The sequence below is a fragment of the Macaca mulatta genome, chromosome 2 (assembly GCF_049350105.2).
Source record: "Macaca mulatta isolate MMU2019108-1 chromosome 2, T2T-MMU8v2.0, whole genome shotgun sequence".
Lineage (NCBI taxonomy): Eukaryota > Metazoa > Chordata > Mammalia > Primates > Cercopithecidae > Macaca > Macaca mulatta.
This window is the reverse complement of record NC_133407.1, coordinates 159,031,019-159,051,501: the sequence shown is the minus strand read 5'-3', so window position 1 is coordinate 159,051,501 and position 20,483 is coordinate 159,031,019. Positions and strand designations below refer to the sequence as shown.

General features: G+C 40.7%; 1 protein-coding gene across 8 annotated transcripts in view; it reads left to right on the top strand.

Moving 5' to 3' along the window:
* The window catches only part of KALRN (kalirin RhoGEF kinase), a 693,044-nt gene extending 673,500 nt beyond the window's left edge, over positions 1 to 19,544 (top strand). For all 8 annotated transcript variants that reach the window (XR_013414358.1, XM_015130033.3, XM_028844557.2 and 5 more), the window contains 4 exons: positions 940 to 1,018; positions 12,318 to 12,518; positions 16,599 to 16,737; positions 17,652 to 19,544. Coding sequence is in view for 7 of the 8 variants with exons in the window: in XM_015130033.3 (XP_014985519.1) it covers positions 940 to 1,018; positions 12,318 to 12,518; positions 16,599 to 16,737; positions 17,652 to 18,197 (965 nt within the window). In the remaining variant the exon portion in view is untranslated. The remainder of the gene's footprint in view (positions 1 to 939; positions 1,019 to 12,317; positions 12,519 to 16,598; positions 16,738 to 17,651) is intronic.
* Positions 19,545 to 20,483: the final 939 nt, after the last annotated feature.

The window sequence follows — 20,483 nt, the reverse complement described above, 5'->3', positions numbered from 1 at the left end:
TGACCCCTATCCTCCCAGGCCGCTTACTTGCTCCAGCCCCAGATGATGCTGTGTGTTTTGCTGTTTGTGAACCTTGGTCCCCAACAGATGACACAAATGCGTATTGCTGTGCATGCTGTGTGTGTGTGTGTGCACGCGTGCATGAATTATTGCCAAGGAATTGACACATCACACAAGGTAATACTGCCAAAGAATCTACCCAAGCATATATTGTGGGTTAAGTTAAATCCTTCAGTATACCAGATAAGCTCATTAATGCCTGAGAAGAGTGGGATAAGAAAGAGAATTTTTTCTTTTTTTTTTTTTTGGAGACAGGGTCTCGCTCTGTCTCCCAGGCTGGAGTGCGGTGGCGCGATCATAGCTCACTGCAGCCTCAACCTCCTGGGCTCAAGTGATCCTCCAACCTCAGCCTCCTGAGCAGCTGGGACTACAAGTGTACACCACCACACCTGGCTGATTTTTAATTTTTTGTAGAGACAGGGTCTTGCTATGTGGCTCAGGCTAGAAAGAGAAATTTCTAAAATGTATTTTCCTTTTCTCTTTTCTTGACCTTGTAACTTTTCCCTTCATTCTCTGCATCCTCCTTATACCCCTGATTTTCACCAGCTTTTCTAGGCTTTCAAAGTGTTCTTTTATCCCTTTTAAATTTTTCTCCCAAATTTATCTTTTAAAATATCCAGAAGTCATATTTCTGATTGTCCTGAGTTTTCCCTTTGTTTAAGTAGACGGGAGAGAGAAGCCAACTCTGTCATGTCAGTTTCCCCTTGGAAGATTTTTTAAAATAACATTCCAGAGAATCATGGCATTTTCCCACTAAGTCAGACTCCGTATTTGGTCATGAGAATTGCTTTGGGGTTGCTCTGGAGCTTTTCTGTTAATTTTTTCTTTATTCTTATATGACATCCTCAATATTGTAAATGGATTCTCTCTCTTCCGAAGATGCTGCTGCTGATGGTGCCACCATTTCTTGGAAGGAAAATTTTGACTCAGCTTACACTGAGTTGAATGAAATTGGAAGGTAATGACACAGTTTTCTATTCCTTCGTTCATGAACACCTAGCAACATCACATCAGAATAATAACTTTTTGTTGTTGTCATTGTTTATTTCTTTTACAAATGCAATTCTTTCCATAGCAAGAAAACAACTAAAATATTTATATATTCTACTATTCTTTTTCTTTTCTTTTCTTTTTTTTTTTTTTTTTTTTTTTGAGATGGAGTTTCACTCTTGTTGCCCAGGCTGGAGTGCAATGGTGCAATCTCGGCTCCACCGCAACCTCCGCCTCCCAGGTTCAAGCAATTCTCCTGCCTCAGCCTCCCGAGTAGCTGGGATTACAGGCATGTGCCACCACGCCCAGCTAATTTTGTATTTTTAGTAGAGACGGGGTTTCTCCATGCTGGTCATGGCTGGTCTCGAACTCCTGACCTCAGGTGATCCTCCAGCCTCGGCCTCCCAAAGTGCTGGGATTACAGACATGAGCCACCCACCCGGCCATTTCTACTGTTATTTTTCTAACCTCTTAAGTTGGATTCTTCATTCATCAATTCTCAGCCTTTCTTCTTTTCTAATATGAAAATTTAAGGCCCAAAATTTTCTTCAAACTACAATTTTAGCTATAGGTCTGAGTTTTGATATGCAGTATTTTCCTTATTAGTTATATGTAGTTTTCTCCAACCATGAATTTTTATTTGATCTCGCTATAATGGAAACATGTTTTTATAAATATGAGATTTTTAAATGTATGAGTTTTTAAAAGTATCTTTTTATTACTGATTTCTGACTTAATTTGCATTGTGGTCAGAAAATCTATATGGTACTGATTCCTTGGTTTTTGTTTGGACCTGCTTTATGAGTAGCACATGATTAATTTTTGTAAAAACTTCCATATGTTCCTGGGAAGACTGTATAATCACTAATTGTTGGGTATAGATCTCTATATTGCCCGTGTACCAAGCACATTAATTATTTTATGAGGATTTCTAATCCCAGTCCTCCCCCTGCCACACATATACACATCCATACCTTTCTCTTTCTCTCTCTCACTTGCAGTATTTTGGTTAGAGAACATTTAGTGTGCCCTCAAAAATAAAATGGATACAAATATGACTTTTAACAGAAAAATTAAAACTCTATCACCTGGCCCACAAAATAGTTGATGGGAAAGAAACAAAAGGGGTTCATCCCTATACATGCTTTAGCCTCCAGGTGGTCTGGGTGAGGGAATGTGGGTAGATCTTACAGTTGCCCACCCATAAGATCATCCCCTCGGATGTATAAATAAAAGAATACCCACTAACAATGGGCCATCGGCATCATCTCTATCTCTGATTGGCATCTCTCAGTGAAGCATAACATTTTTTAACTGGTGTGGTTGTGACAGAAGTTATAGAGGAAGCCAAATGGTCCTTATTCCTGTGTCTTCGGCAGGAGTCACCATGTCATTCCTGCCTTCCGTTACAGCAGCTTTCATCAAAAACAAACTCTACCTCTCCTTTCCTGTCTTCTTTGTGTAGCCAAACAGAAGAAAAAAGCCAAGGAAATGTATGTGATGATGATGATGATAATGAGGATCTCCGTATCTATAGCATTGTAGATACTAAGCAGATCCTACATACAAATGTTATTTGTGTTTATTTGTTTGAGCCCTACTGCTTAATACACAAACATTATTTAATTTAATCCATACAACACTATGAGATACTGTTTGAGCAGATTTTCTTTCTTTTTTCTTTCTTTTTTTTTTTTTTTAAAAAAAGATAGAGATCGGGTATTGTTATGTTGCCCAGGCTGGTCTTGAATTCCTGGGTTCAAACGATACTCCTACCTCCGCCTCCCAAAGTGCTGGGATTATAGGCCTGAGCCACTACACCCGGCTGAGTATATTGTCTTTTTGTCTTCTTTTTTCTTTTTTCTTTTTTTGAGACAGGGTCTGTCTCTGTCACCAGGGCTGGAATACAGTGGCACTATCATAGCTCACTGCACACTCAATCTCCTGAGCTCAAGCAATCCCCCCAGGCTTGCAGGAGGATGATCAGCCTTCCAAGTAGCTGGGACTACAGGTGCACACCACCACACCTGGCAAACTTTTACAAGAATTTTTTGTTCTTGTTTTGTAGAGATGGAGTTCTCACTATGTTGCCCAGGCTGGTCTCAAACTCCTGGCTCAAGCAATCCTTCCGCCTCAGTCTCCTAAAGTGTGGGATTACAGGCATGAGCCACCCATCTCACCCAGCTTGAAGTATATTTTCAGTAAAGGAAACTCAGGGTCAGATTAAGTAACTTTCTCAAGGTCCCACAACTCGGAGGTGTGGAGCCAGGATTCAAATTCTGGGCTACCTAACTCCAAGCCTGGGCTTGTTTTACTAGTATTTATTGTTTCTCATCATATCAATTATTGTCCAAAATAAGCTCTAGTAACTGAAATCTAGTTTGCTCTATTATGTTGAAATTTGTGAAGCTAAACATGACCCCCAATAATGGGCCAATTAAATCCCCAGCTAGTTCTAAATGAAATCGGTTTCATCACCTGGATGTCCCAGTTAATTCCTCCTGGAGACATGCGTTTGCTATTATTAGCCATAGATTAAGGCATGTTTTAGCTAAAACAGATGGCTAGTTTGATATTTCTCAAAGGGAAGATCAATTTTCTTATCTGTTCAAAAGTAATCAATGTTTTTGTTTTAAAGTCTCTAACAGCCTGAAGCTTTTCCTCTCTCCCAAGAATAGTCCTCATATTTTCAGAAGATCTTTTCAAAATGTTGTACATTAACAGAATAGAAATAATACATGGAAATTCTTATTCTTTTTCCTTATTTCTTTGAGACAGGGACTCACTCTGTTGCCCAGGCTTGAGTGCAGTGGTGTGATCACTGCTTACTGCAGCCTCGACCTTCCAGGCTCAAGTGATCCTCCTACCTCAGCCTCCCAAGTAGCTGGGACTACAGGCGTGAGCCATCACAGCCAGCTAATTTTTGCATTTTTTTGTAGATACGAGGTTTCATCATGTTTCTCAGGATAATCTCAAACTCCTGAGCTCAAGCAATCCACCCACCTTGGCCTCCCAAAGTACTGGGATTACAGGCGTGAGCCACCGCACCCGGCCAAAATAATACATGGAGATGTTAATGTGAGACACAGGAAAGGTATTTGTGTCAGGGCCGTGGAAGTGAATCGACTTTCTTCATCATACCTAAACTGGAATTCTGGGCCTTTGTGACTATTCTGTTAAAAGGAGCGCTCTGATAATTAAATACTATAAAAAACCACAGTGCAGGAAGGAATATGTTCTCTCCTACAGCACATCCTAGAAGGAAAGGGCACTTGAGTATGGCATGTTTAACCAGGGATGAACTATATAGGCAACAATGCAGTATAAAGAAGGCAGGGGGTTGTCACTGGAAATGCTGACCATTGCCTGTACCCATTGCTATACAGAAAGGTAGCAGTACCAGGTCTCCAGGTGAGATGGCAGGTTGAACACAGGCATCTATTTTCACTTCCTCCTAAATTTCATTGAAACTACAATGAAGGGTTTTGTTTTTTTTTTTTTTTTAAAGTAGGCATATAAGAATGAGGATATTGGAAGAAGAGACAAAAATAAAGTATTAGACACAGAAAAACAGATGAAAGAATGGTAAATGATCTTGAAGAACTGAGTCAGTCAGTCATGGGGTCAAATGAGGGCCTTTGTAATTTTTGCAGCAGAATTACCCAAAGGCTCAGGTATTAGGAGCATCAAGTACTCTGGAAGTAGGTAGAAGGAGGATGCTAAAATTGAAAGGATTGGCTAAAATTTTTTGAGAAGTTGTGTCTCAGAAGGGAGTGAAAACTGATGTCTGTGTTCAGCCTGCCATCCTTACCTGGAGACCTGGTCCTACCTTTTTAGATTCTATACAGGCAACCGGTCAGCATTCTCAAGGGATAAGCTGGCTCCAAATCTGCTCCCCAGCTTCAAATATCTGTGTGATTGTCTTTCCTCATCCAAGAAAAGACTGGTTCCTTCCTTGTTCCTTCCTTCTTCCCTTCCTTCCTTCCTTCCTTCTTTCCTTCCTTCCTTCCTTTCCTCCCTCCCTCCCTCCCTTCCTCCCTCCCTCCTTCCTTCCTTCCTTCCTTTTTCCCTCCTTCCATGCCTTCCTCCCTTCCTCCCTCTTCCTCTCTTTCTCGTTTCTTTGTTTCTTTTGTTGTGGTGGTGGTGGTTGTTTTAGGACAGGGTCTCACTCTGTCACCTAGGCTGGACTGCAGTGGCTCAATCACTACATCCTTGACCTCCTGGGCTCAAGTGATCCTCTTAGCCTCCCAAGGAGCTGGGACTACAGACACACACCATTATGCCCAGCTAATTTTTAAATTTTTCGTAGAGACAAGGTCTCCCTGTGTTGCCCAGGTTGGTCTCGAATTCCCAGGTTCAAGTAGTCCCCCCACCTTGGCCTCCCAAAGTGCTGGGATTACAGGCATAAGCCACCATGCCCGGCCTGGAGTTTTATTTTCTGGAAAGGGAAAAATGGAGCATCCCTGCCCTTGGGGACACCACGCACAGTTGAAGGCAGTGGAGCCATTCTGCAAACAGGGACAATATGAGAATGTATGCATGCTGGGTACTGAGAACCCAGCTCTCTTATCCGCTGGACCTCCAGAGGTTGACAGCCAGGGTTTCACCCTCTAGGCAGAAAGCAGGGGGCTCTTTCTCCGGGAACTCTAACCAGCCCAAAAGGAAAGACTTAAAGATACTGATTATGGAGCTTTCCCATCTGAGCAGTCTGGTCAAATTACTCTGTAGTAAAGTAAAAGTTGACAGGCTTCACCCACAAGCTCAGAGCTTCTAAACATCTTTTTTCTTTTCTTTTCTTTTTTTTAGACACTCCAGTCTGTCTCCCAGACTGGAGTGCAATGATGCAATCTCGACTTACTGCAACCTCCACCTCCCAGGTTCAAGTGATTCTCCTACCTCAGCCTCCCGAGTAGCTGGGATTACAGGTGCCTGCCACCACACCCAGCTAATTTTTGTATTTTTAGTTGAGACGGGATTTCTCCATGTTGGCCAGGCTGATCTCAAACTCCTGACCTCAGGTGATCTGCCTGCCTCAGCCTCCCAAAGTGCTGGGATTACAGGTGTGAGCCACCATGCCCTGCCACCAAACACGTTTTTATTCCTGAACTTTCAAAATGAGCCGACTTCCAATGCCGGCCATGATATAGTAAAGCCACTGTAGCCTTTATCTCCCACTGATTACAACCAGAATCCCAGACAAGATACAAAAAGCAATACCTGGGTATTAAATTAAATAATAGAGATGAGAATGGAAAGTCAAGAGACTTGGGCTGGATGTGGTGGTTCACGCCTATAATCCCAGCACTTTGGGAGGCTGAGGCAGGAGGATCACTTGAGCCCAGGAGTCCGAGACCAGCCTGGGCAATATGGTGAGACTTCATCTCTAAAAAAAATAAAAGACAAGACTAGCTAGGCACGGTGGTGCACACCTGTAGTCCCAGCTACTTGGGAAGCTGAGGTGGGAGGATTGTTTGAGCCTAGGAGGTCGAGATCGCACCACTGCATTCCAGTCTGGGTGACAGAGCAAGAGCCTGTCTCAAAAAACTAAAAGGAAAGAAAGAAAAGTAAAAATCTGAAGAATGGCTAATGACAAGGAGAATAGCAGTTTCCTTCCTTCCTTCCTTCCTTCCTTCCTTCCTTCCTTCCTTCCTTCCTTCCTTCCTTTCTTCCCTTCTTCCTTCCTTCCTTTTTTCTTCTTTCCTCTTTTCTCCTTTATCTCCCCAGCTTTGATACAAGTGTGGGCCAAATCAAAGAACTATGTAGCATGCACAAAGAGCAAAAACTCCAAAAAAAACCCACATTTCTGGCCAAAGGACAAAGAAAGGGGAACCCTTTGAGTGGAGAGAACAGAATAATTCATGCTTTGTTTGTTTTTTTCTGTCTCCTTACTGTCACTCCTTCACCCCAAGGGCAGTCATGTGAAACTGCATGACAGTGCAGGAAGCTAAACCTCTGAGGGAATCCCATCTTTCTGGCCAGACAACTTCAAAAAGGGGCACTTAGGAGATAAAGAATGCGGGGGAATCTCAGGAAAAAGCAAAAGAAGATCTCCTAGTTCTCTATGAAATGACTCAAATCCTGGGCCACCTTCCGGCTGTGCATGTGTAAGGCACATTCAAAGAAATATAGCAAGGCTCTGAGAACTGGACTATGATGTAAACCACTGCGCAGTGACTGTTTAGCTTCAGACTACTCTTTGTGTGGTGCTCACAAGAGGCAGACCTAAAAGCATAGTAAACACTTTGAAAGCTGAACTGACAATAGAACCACCTCCCACAGAAGGTGAGACGGAACTTGCAGCCTGAACCTAACCAAGCTGATTATTGACCAAAACATACAAATAAACCAAAAATCAACCTTCTCCAAAGGATTTTAACAGAATCAGAGTCTCACAACATAACATTCAAAATGTTCAGGATACAATCTAAAATTGCTCAACATTACAAAAAGCAGAAAAAATCTTAAAAAATTCTTGGGAAGAAAACAATCAACAGATGCCAGCTCTGAGATGATCCAAATATTGGAACTATCACACAAAGACTTTAAAGTAGCAATTACAACCATCTTCTGTAAGGTAAAGGTGAACACTCTTGAAATGAATGGAAAGATAGAAGTTATTGGCAGAGAAATAGAAATTATTTTTAAATGAAAATTGCATAACAAAAAATAGAATATCTAACATTTTAAAATTTACAGCATGGATTCAATAACAGAACAAAGCTGATGGAGGAGTTGGTGAAATTGAAGAGGAAGAAATATAAATTATCCAACATGAAGAATAGAGAGAAAAAATGTTTTACAAATATTAGACATAATCCCAGGGTCCTATGGAAAAATATCAAAGGGTCTGACATTCATGTCATTAGAACTCCTGAAGGAAAGAAAAAAGTGATTTGTGCAGAAAAAATTTTTGAAAAAATAGCGACTAGAAATGTCCCAAATTTGGCAAAAGACACAAATTTTTAAAGAAGCTTAGTGACCTAAATAAAAAACAAACAAAAACCATGCCCAGAACACATTATAATCAAACTGCCGAAAACAAATATATGAAAAAAAATCTTGAAAGAAACAAGAGAAAAAAACAACATATTACATTCAGGTAGAACAGTGACTCAAATGACAGCAGATTTCTCATCAGAATCCATGGAGGCAAGAAGACAACAGAACCAACATCTTTAAAATGCTGAAAGAAAAGAGCTAGCCACCAATAATTCTAAATCTAGCAAAAAATATCCTCCAGGTGAAATGAATTTAACTACTTAGAATTTCTGAACAGTTGAGGAAAATCTTTAACATTAAAGACAGAAATCAAAACAAAAGTAGAAGAAAGTAAACACACTATATAGCAAAAGACTTCCAAAAACTCTCATTAGTATCCTTAGATAAAGGATAATATTGAAATTATAAAACAACGGGAGGCTGAGGCAGGAGAATGGCATAAACCCGGGAGGCAGAGCTTGCAGTGAGCCGAGATCTGGCCCCTGCACTCCAGCCTGGGCGACAGAGCGAGGCTCCGTCTCAAAAAAAAAAAAAAAAAAAGAAATTATAAAACAAGAGCATAATTCTACAAAAAACAAAAAAACAACAAACAACCTTTTTTTTTTTTTTTTAAGACAGAGCCGTGCTCTTTCACCCAGGCTGGAGTGCAGTAGCACAATCTCAGCTCAGTGCAGCCTCTGCCTCCCAAGTTCAAGTGATTTTTGTGCCTCGGTCTTCCAAGTAGCTGGGATTACAGGCACGCACCACCATGCCTGGCTAATTTTTGTATGTTTAGTAGAAATGGGGTTTCACCATGTTGTCCAGGCTGGTCTTGAACTCCTGACCTCAAGTGATCCACCCACCTTGGCCTCCCAAGGTGCTGGGATTACAGGCGTGAGCCACTGCAACTGGCCTGAAAACCTTAATAGAAGTGTGGGATGACAGTGTTGAGGAAATTTCCCAGAAATCTGAGTAACTGGAAAAAAAAAAGGGAAATAGAATAGGAAAAGAAGAATTAGAGGACTAGACTAGAAGGTCCAATTTGAAAAACAGAAATTCCAGAAAGAGAGAATAGAACAAATTATACAGAGAAGAAGGAATTATTTCTAAAAAATAAAATATTCCCAGAATGAAAAGACATTAGTTTGCTAATTGAGAGAGCACCTGAGTGCCCAACCTAATGGATGAAAATAGATCATACTGCAGCACATAATTGTGAAATTTCTCAACACTTAGGAAGAAAGAAGAGCCTACAAATTCTCCATGAAGAAAAGGGGTCATGAAGGATTAGGAATCATAATGCTTTAGACATTAACAGTTAACATTACCAATAACAATAGAAGTTGGAAGGCAACAGAATAATTCCTTCAAAATTGTGATTGAAAAATTTTCCAACTGGATTATACTCGGCTAAACTCACAATCAAGTATAAAAGTAGAATAAGTACAAATTTTCAGATATGCAAGTCTGAAACAATTTATTTCCCATGCACTCTTTGTCGGAAATGATTGAAGATTGCATTCTGTCGGAAAAAGGAAAAGTATTCATAGTTTACTAGAGGCTCAACTGTGAATAGCATAGACATAGTGTAGTAATGTAGACACTGAATATTGATTATAATTTTATTGGGAGGACAGTGGATGGGGATAGCAGTTATGTGGCAGGGACAGAGGAAGGAGGCTAAAATCTCATCTTCCATAGTGGGATGTCAACAGAAATAATTAAAACTGAAAAATGAAGAAGTAGCCACTCAAAGCATACGATTGAGAGTCATATAAGTAAATATTTCAATAATCTGCTAAACTATATTAAATTGATGTATTAAACTGCCTCGCAGGCCAGGCACGGTGTCTCATGCCTAATTCCAGCACTTTGAGGGGCCAAGGTGGATGGATCGCTTTGAGCTCAGGAATTCAAGACCAGCCTGGGCAACATGGCTAAATCCCATCTCTACAAAAAAAATACAAAAAATTAGACAGGTATGGTGGTGCATGCCTGTAATCCCAGCTACTTGGGAGGCTGAGGTTGGAGGATCACTTGAGCTTGGGAGGCAGAGATTGCAGTGAGCCAAGATCATGCTACCGCACTCAAGCCTGGGTGACAGAGCAAGACTCCAGGGAAGGAAAAATGGGGATGCATTTTTTTTTAATAACAAATCTGTAAAGATAATTGACTTTTTTAACCATGGGGCTGCATAACTTTAACAACTACAAACCTTTTTCTAAAAATGAAGCTAGCAGTACCTTGATGTGGCCACTAAATTCAGGAGAGCTATCCTCAACATTCAATTGTTTTCATTGTTCCATTTCACTCCTCTGCGAGAAGTAACTTATGATAATCAAACTCACAAAGAGAGCACTGTTGAAAACCAGAATGGCAATTTATTAATTTGTAATGTGACACAAAACTGCCATTTTGACCAAATATTTGCTTACTGTGCCAAGAATGATATTTGGTAAATAATGTATGTTCAATAAATACTTGTCTAAGACTTGTTTTACTAATTAGTACATTATTTTTAAAAAACAATTTTTTTTAAAGAGAAAGGGTCTCACTATGTTGTCCAGGCTGGTCTCAAACTCCTGGGCTCAAGCAATCCTCCTGTCTCAGCTTCCCAAAGCACTGGGATGACAAGCACGAGCCATTGCACCTGGCCTTATTAGCACATTATTTTATTTTATGCAAATATGTGATGGGAAAAAAAAGTATTATTAAAAAGTTGCCTTTTGAGCACAGAGCCAGGTCAAGGAGGCAGTTAGATGATCTTCATGGTGGCCACGACACACCCATTTCTGTTGGAGGAATGGGCTGGTCTTCAGACTGTTCACTCCTCTGCTCGTGGGTTAGGACACCTCATGGGCAGGGCTTGGATGGTGCTGCCTTATCACCTTGCTGACCCTCCCTTCATCTGCCCCATTGCTGACCTGTGCCCCTACAGAGCTCTCTTGCCACCTTCCACAGGGCAACAGCTGTATCTGGGAACCATTCTATTTCAGGAGTTGGTAATTTTGTCAGATGTAATAATGGCAGAGTGGTTATATATTTCTAAGTGTTCTTGTCAATAGGGATGTAAACTGAAGTATTTATGAATGAAATGACATTATATCTGGATTTGCTTAAAATACTCCAGGGGAAAAAAAAAGCAGCGTATAGAAAAGAGATAGATGAAACAAAATTGATTAAAAGGTTCATGATTATTGAAGTTGGCTGCATAGGAGATCTATTTTGCTATTTTCTTCACTTTTGTGTATATTAGAAAGTTTTCATAATAAAAAGATAACAAATATAAAATAAAATGAAACAAGGGACTCTTTAAAAATGTTTTTAATGAGAGCTAAGCTATGAGGACACAAAGGCGTAAGAATGATACAATGGACTTTGGGGACTCGGGGGAAAGGGTGAGACGGTGGTGAGAAATAAAAGACTACACACTGGGTACAGTGTACACTGCTTGGGTGATGGGTGCACCAGAATCTCAGAAATCACCATTAAAGAACATATTCATGTAACCAAACACCACCTGTTGCCCAAAAACCTGTTGAAATTTAAAAAAAAAAAATTCCAATTTGCAGTGGCTCTACAGTCTGGCCTTTTCATCATGTCATGGCCCCATAAAGAGGTAGCATTTGTGCTAGACCTTGAAGGAAGTAGAATTGGTATGTATGAGAAGGAGAAAAAAACAATAAAAATGTTTTAAAAATTATCATTGAGTAGAATTCCTCCTTCTTTAACATTATTGCTGTTTCTATTGTTGTATTTCACAGAAATATGTATTCTGCCTAGAAAAGAAAACTGAATTGCCATTGATGGTCAAAATGGCAGAGAAAAATATTGGTTAAAAAAATTATATTAGTTAGGCCAGGCATAGTGGCTCACACCTGTAATCCCAGGGCTTTGGGAGGCTGAGGCAAGAGGCTTGAGCCTGGAAAGTTGAGGCTGCAGTGAGCCATGATCACATCACTGCTCTCTAGCCTGGATAACAGAGCAAGACCCTGTCTCAAAAAAAAAAAAAAAAAAAAAAAAAAAAAAAAGCTTTATATTATATATAAAAATATAATGTATAATATAATTATATTATATAATATATTAGTTTTTGACATCTCAAAAAAACCTAAAATGCTAAAGAAGGAAAATGGATTTTCTGAATAACATTATAATTAAAAATATAGGAGAGTAGGATTCCTAATAAAATCTAACTGACCACTTCACACAAAACTTTACTTATCCATGAATAAAATATATCTAGTTAATTGATGAATGTTGGTAAACTTTCCCTTTTGCTTTTCCAGAGGCCGTTTCTCTATAGTAAAGAAATGCATTCACAAAGCTACCCGCAAAGATGTGGCTGTGAAATTTGTTAGTAAAAAAATGAAGAAGAAAGAACAGGCTGCCCACGAGGCTGCCCTGCTTCAGCACCTACAGCACCCTCAGTACATCACTCTCCATGACACCTATGAGTCCCCCACGTCCTACATCCTGATCTTGGAACTGTAAGTACAGATGCCGTCTGTCTAAAGTCGCCCCCATCCATTTGGGTTAGCTCTTGCCCACAATTAATGGAAAAGACAGTTACGTTTTATACAAGGTCCTATCATTTGCAAAGTGCTGCATATAACATGCACTCTCTCCCCCATTTTATAATCAATGTCATTTCCATTTCAAAGATTAAAACATCATAATAGGGATAAGGGAAGTCCTTAGAACTAGCTCCTTAAGACTAGGAATAGAGAAGCTGGGACTTGAACCCATATCCCTCTCCCTTCCATGTTTATTTTCTTTCTATTATGGACTCTTGGGCTGGGCATGAGTTTGGGAAGAGCTTGTCAACAGTAGGCTGATTGACAGGGTGGAGTTGAAAGAGAGGGCTCTGTGTGTCAGTTCACCACCATAGCATCTCCAGTCTACCACCCAAGAAATTCCTTCTAGGGGAGAGCCTTACCTTCAAAACATTCCACTCATTCCAGATTTTCTAGGGACTTAGGCAACCATATACCCCTAGAATAGATTTAATAAAGCAATAATGTCCCATTCTCCCCACCACTACCCCAGACTAAGAAGAAACAGTATGCTCTGTGGTTTAGATAAAGATCACAGAGATGAAAGAGAACAGAGTCTTTTCAGAAGTGATACAAGTAACAGAAATGTGATCAGATTGGTGCTAATGAGGCCCTTGGCCTAGACAGGAGACAGACATTTCTGCCAAAGACCATTGCTGTGTATGGCTCCACAAGAACCCGTTTTCAGTAAAGAAGTGCCTGCATTTTCAGCTTTTCAACTACCATGTTAGTCCGGCTGTTGCGTGATTGTTAGTCTAGGCGTGTGTGTACGGGATCTTTCAGTGAGTAACTTGCCACGAATTTATTTATGATAAAATAAGAAAGCAAAAATGCAAGCAAGTTTGGCTATTTTTAAAATCAGCTGGAAAAAAGAGGGGACAAAAGCAGTGCTGCTAGCATCTGTAATCCTTTTGTGAAACTTAAACTGTATGTGGTTAAGTAGTTGGCAGTTTGTCACTTTAGACTTAACAGTCTTTTTCAGAGCCTGACCTGTCTGTAGGGAACCTCCTAACTCAAAAGGCATATTCTATTGCTAGTGAACTATACTTGTCCACAGATGACAGCATCTGTGCTTGAGTTCCAATGAAAGGTATTGTCACTATGTACCAGGTTGAATTCAGCTGACCCAGAACTTCTGCCCCTTCAGACTTGCCAACTACTGTTTTAAGGGAAGGTGCTGATAGTGGGCGACTGCAGTGCAATGGAAAGAAGCTGCTCTTGGAATGAGGAATCTGGGCTCACGTCCCAGCTCTGTGATTTGAAGCAGAATACTTAGTTTGCCAGGGCCCCGGGTTCTCATCTGTGAAGACTGAAATTCCTCCAACATCCCAGAGATGTTGCAGGGATTAAGTTGGATGAATAGTGGGTTGAACTAGTTTAGCAAATATTTACTGAGCACTCACTATGCACCAACCACCATCCAGACCAGGGCCAGGGCTGGGGGAACAAAGGTATAGTTATAAGGGTAGTTTAGAGGAGGCAGAGGTAGAGTTTATAGGGGGGAAAGGGCTGGGCACGATGGCTCATGCCTGTAATCCTAGCACGTTGAGAGGCCGAGGTGGGCGGATCACTTGAGGTCAGAAGTTCGAGACCAGCCTCGCCAACATGGTGAAACCCCATCTCTACTAAAACTACAAAAATTAGTTGGGCGTGGTGGCGCACACCTGTAATCCCAGCTACTCGAGAGGCTGAGGCAGGAGAATCGCTTGAACCCAGGAGGTGGGGGTTGCAGTGAGCCAAGATCACACCACCACACTCCAGCCTGGGCCACAGAGTGAGACTCCGTCTCAAAAAACAAACAAACAAACAAAAAAAAAAAACAGGGGGAAAAGATGTAGCTTTTGCCCTCAAGGAGTTACATGTCTAATGAGGAAGACCAATAGATAGATGGATGGATGATTTTAATATAACATGGTAAATACTAAGAAAGACATGCATGCACTGGAGAAGGTTGCTGTGAGAACGTAGGTGCTTGGTTGAACTTGAAGTTCAGGGGAAGTTTGTGGAGAGGCAGTGCCTGAGCTAATCCCTGTGCTGGATCTCATTATCCTGTTATGCTTATGTGGCACATACTTATGCTGCCAATTATGTGACAGTGGCCTCCCCTTAGGTGGTCACCAGAATTGCTGGGAGAGCTTTTCTTTACCAGGCAACTGAGATTTAGATTCCCTATTCTGGGGTGGGATGTGGGCATCTGCCTTACCCAAAAACTCTAAAGGTGAACTTGGTGGCTAAGACTCTCTCACTTGGAGCAGTGCTGCTGTTAATTGCTCCCTTAATGACCCCAAGAAGTTCAGGGGAATATACTTAACAAGCCAAATCCTACTCCATCTACTCTGATCACTCTTACCTCACCCCTAGCAGGGTCAGAGGAAAGCAAAAGAGGCTTGCATGGGTTCTAGCCTTTGCTCCTGTTAGGGGAAGTAGAAGACACCAGTGAGAAGAAGCAAGCTAGAGGGGAAGAGGAAAACTTGGCCAGGGTGATTTCAGCTGTAACTGAAAGTCATTTCTGACCCTGGATTAGGCTCCTCTGCATGGGGGTTTCCTGGGGATGTGCCTTTAACAACTCAATACATTTGGTAACTCCTTGCTGTAAGAGGACAAAGGGTGGCTGAGAATAGCTACCATCTATTTAGCACTTACCTACGCTACCAATTACGCTTAAATGCTTCATCATCTCATTCCATCCTTGCACAATCCTCATAATGAAATAGGTGAATAGTAATATTCACCCACTATATTATAAGATAATATTAATTCATTATATTAGATTAATATAATGAATAATAATTGTTATTATTTTGTTGCTGTTCTTATTCCCACTTTAAAGATGGTTCACTTTGGTGAAACCAAAACACAGAGTTCAAATGACTTGCTCCCAGCCTTCAGCAGGTAGGTAGCAGAACCAGGATTCGAATCTGGGTCTGGATGGCTCCATATACCATGTTCTCAATCACAGTTCTCAAGGTTGGAAAAGTTGCCCAGAAGGCAAAGGATTCAAAAAGGGATCAAGAGCCGGGCACGGTGGCTCATGCCGGTAATCCCAGCACTTTGGGAGGCCCAGGCGGGTGGATCACTTGAGACCAGAAGTTACTGACCAGCCTGGCCAACATGGCAAAACTCTGTCTCTACTAAAAATACAAAAATTAGCTGGGTGAGATGGCACACACCTGTAATCCCAGCTACTTGGGGAGCTGAGACACCAGAATCGCTTGAACCTGGGAGGCGGAGGTTGCAGTGAGCCGCGATCATGCCACTACACTCCAGCCTGGGCGAAAGACTGTCTCAAAAACAAAACAAACAAATAACAACAACAAAAAAAAGGTGGCAGGGTGGGAGTGGGGCAAAGAATCAATAATGCAAAGAACAAACTTTGCCTACTTTCTGTTTTCCCCAACTAAAAACTGACAAATGAAAGTAGTTTGGCTAGACGCAGTGGCGTCCTCCAGAAATCCCAGCTATGTGAGAGGCTGAAGCAAGAGGATCACTTGAGCCCAGGAGTTCGAGGCTGCAGTGAGCTATGATTGTGCCACAGCATTCCAGCCTGGGTGACACAGTGAGACTTCATTTCTAAAATCAATATAAAATAAAATTAAGAAGTACTTTGCAAAACACACGTGGGGTTGCTTGCAGCCCCTAGGCTACGGTTAATCAGAATATTGCTGAAGTCCCTCTTGGTGAAGGCTTTCTTTACTTAGCAATCGAACCTCTTAAATGGTCGTCACAACATTTTGTTGTGAGCAATTTTTAGAGTTAATGAAGGAGAATGTTTCCTAAACAAGGTCATTCATATTTCTTCCCTGCAGTACACCATATTTGTAAATATATTTATTTTAGTTCTGAATATTACAATAACTTTAGGCTCTAACTAAATATGCATGTGTTGCACATTTAGTCTTCATGTATAACAAGAAGTATGAGAGAGCTTAGAGCTCTTACTGATTTGTATATGTGTTATTTTTCTATTTCTTCATATCAAACATATTTCCTTTGCCTTTCCCTGCCTACTTTCAGGATGGATGATGGCCGCCTCTTAGACTACCTTATGAATCATGATGAACTGATGGAGGAAAAAGTAGCTTTCTATATTCGAGACATCATGGAGGCTCTGCAGTACCTTCACAACTGCAGGGTTGCACATTTGGACATAAAGGTAATAAGAAGTGTCAACTTTGCAGGGAATACCTTAAATGGCCAAGTCCAACTTACAGTCATTACTCATAAGGAATATAAATTCAAATTCATTTTATTTACTTAGAGTAGAATATTATGACTTTTTTTTTTTTTTTTTTGAGACAACTCTGTTGCCGAGGCTGGAGTGCAGTGGTGCAATCTCGGCTCACTGCAACCTCTGCCTCCTGGGTACAAGCAATTCTTCTGCCTTAGCCTCCCGAGTAGCTGGGATTACAGGTGCCTGCCACCACACCCGGCTAATTTTTGTATTTTTAGTAGAGATGGGGTTTCATCATGTTGGCCAGGCTGGTCTTGATCTCCTGACCTCAAGTGATCCGCCCGCCTTGGCCTCCCAAAGTGCTGGGATTACAGATGTGAGCCACCACGCCCATCCCATTATGACTATTAAAGAGAATCTGGGTTGTCATACAATTTAAGTATATCATCCATGAATTAATGAGAATATACCAGAGCCACAATGACATCTGGTGTGAGAGAAAGTAGGGAAGTTCTACCTACCTAATCTAACTTCATAGAAGTAAGCCAACAAATGTCACGTTTTCTTCCATGCTGCTCAAAAAGAAGCCCCTGTTCACCAAAATGAGTAATTTATTATTTCCTTGACTCAATGCAGAAGCAATGTAGTTAAGAAGACATGATTTTCAATGTCAAACTACTTCTCTGAATTACAACCCAAACTCAAAGTGTAGTAAGCTCAGAATGATACTTTGAAGTCTCCTATGCAGTTTCCATAGTGCATAGGGAATTTTCCATACACCATAGGCTTTATCAAAGAATAGCATAATTGTGTTTGAATTAATGAGGTCTTTTGAGTAGTCAAAATAGAGGCCTGAACTTCCCTTCTTTTCTCCCTTCCTCCTTGGATCTCCGCAGCCTGAAAACCTGCTCATTGACCTACGGATTCCAGTGCCTCGAGTGAAGCTCATCGACTTGGAGGATGCTGTCCAGATTTCGGGTCACTTCCACATTCACCACCTGCTGGGGAACCCTGAGTTTGCTGCCCCAGAAGTCATCCAAGGCATCCCCGTCTCCCTGGGGACAGACATCTGGAGCATCGGGGTTCTGACATATGTCATGCTGAGTGGGGTCTCCCCCTTCTTGGATGAGAGCAAAGAGGAGACATGTATCAATGTATGCAGGGTGGATTTCAGCTTCCCCCATGAATACTTCTGTGGTGTGAGCAACGCTGCCAGAGATTTCATCAATGTGATCTTACAGGAGGACTTTCGGAGGCGGCCCACGGCAGCCACATGCTTACAGCATCCATGGCTGCAGCCCCATAATGGCAGCTACTCTAAGATCCCCCTGGACACCTCCCGCCTAGCATGCTTCATAGAACGCCGCAAACACCAGAATGATGTGCGGCCTATTCCCAATGTCAAGAGCTACATTGTCAACCGGGTGAACCAAGGGACGTAGCCATCTCCCAGCCCCTATGGTTTCACATAGAAGTGCAGTGTGAACCAAAGCAAGACTGAATGTGATTGTAAATAATTCTGTTCATCATTTCACTCCGTGCAGTTCTCTGAATTGAGAGATGTACCTCTTAAACCTCATCAGTGGTTATTCAGGGTCTGAGCAGCAGTAAAAGTCACCCTAAATCCAGGGGCTTTCCAGAAGGTCATTCTGAAGAAATAAAGAGGCAAAGAGTCACAGAAGTGTTCAGAAGAAGGACAAAGATGAGAACAATATTGGCTGTTATGAAATTTTAACTGTATCTTCCAAAATGAGTGGTTAACTGGGCAAACCGTAAGCTCACAAGAGTGTAAAAGTTCTCTGGCTTTGCTGAAATTTTAAGCAAAAAGTTCTATTTAATGGAGATGTCATGTATATCAACTATTCTGGTTTAGATAACTTAGATATAGTTTCTTAATAGGATAGATATACACATACAGTATAATATATCCCATTCAGGTTTCAGAGTTTTCTAATATAGACAGAGATATATATTAAATCAAACACAAGTAACTTTGAGTGCTCCAGTTAAGACAGTAATTTATTTACCGAAGCATTACATTGTTTTGACTAAGCACAATTAGATGACAAGTTTTGTAGAGCATTTTATAAATCTTGTATAGAAATCTTTTACCAGAACCTGTGCATTAAGAGAAAGCAACATTGCCCTTTTGAATGAGATAATTTTTTCTGTCAATCACAGGTTATTTGATTAAGATAGGTTCTTTCTGTATATGAAATGCTACCCGCAAATTCACTGGCAGCTCAGAGTTAATCTGGCAAGAAAGCCCGCCAGGAAATAAGTTCAAATACACTATGAGCTGCGGGGGTATTTTTGTGTCTACACCAGGTTTGAAATAAACAAACAAATATAAGAGGTTCATACAAAAGGGCAAATGAAAACCTTTCCTACAGTTCCTATGAACAACGTACCAACACTTTCTGATTTCTTCTACGGCTGTAGAATACCATCTTTCAGAAAGTTGGCTGACTTTATTTCTAACTCCTTATTGAAGCTAAGGGGTGCTTACTAAAAGGAGGCAGCCATATAGGCCTTTTAAAGGCCTGGTCCTAAGTCCTTTTTAAAGCCATGGAACAAAACGTGATACACCACCCTAACAGAGCATTAAGTTGTAACTGAGATTGCAATACCTGTCACCACTCAGCCGCTGATAGTTCTCTGAACCAAAAGGACTAATTGTGCTTTGAGGCCAATCCTGCTTTCTGGTGTATATTCTCCATAAAAGATTATTATTAACTGCTCTTTTTCACTCTGGTGGAAAAAAAAATTAAACCTGGGCATTTCATGGGTTTTCTTTCTTTATTGTTGTTTGTTTGTTTTGGAGGGAGGGAGTTTGTTTTTTGTGTTTGTACATGATCCACCCTTAGTTTTCTAGAATATGTGTTGAAAATAGATATTATTATGCAAGTAAGATTTTAAAAATGTAACTCAAGTGTTTGTTCAAATCAGGTTTAATGGCGTTGCTTCTCTCCTATAATGGGATGGAGAAAATTAAAATCACACAGTACAGAAGTGCAAGAAGAGAATATATGAAGGACGAATAGAACTACAAACCTATCTAAATGAAAAAGAAATGGTGGAAACTAAGCCTGAACTTTACATATAAAAAGCATTATTCCCACAGTGGAAATGTAAAATTAAAAATCATCATCATTTTTTTTCCATTGGTTTCAAAGACAACTTCCTCATTCACCCTCCACCTCATCCCATCCAAGATTACAGATTGATAAACTAATGGAAATTATAAGCAATAAGACTAGATAGCACTTAGTATTTTCGGGATTAACCAAATATGTGGAAACCGACTCCGACTGTATTTGTTTCCTAGTTTTCAAATGGCCCTGGGTCATTAAGCCTCACTCCCTCAGAGGTCTCTCTTGACTAACCCCTATAGTCTTCATTTGGACCTTTATGTATATGCAAATACTCTATGATACAATACATAAAAATTTAAAACATACATTAAACATGTTTACTAAAATTTTTTAAAATTTAAAACATTTAGTAAAAAAAAATTAGTAAACATGTCTTCATTGTGTTTAAAAAATTTAAAACATATTTACTAATAATCCTTTTGGTAAACATGTTTACTAAAACCCTTTCAGTAAACATGCCTTCATTATGGTATACAGCATAAAAGAGGAAAGCCTGAGCCGGGCACGGTGACTCATGCCTGTTAGCTGGGCGTGGTGGCAATCACCTGTAATCCCAGCGACTTAGGAGGCTGA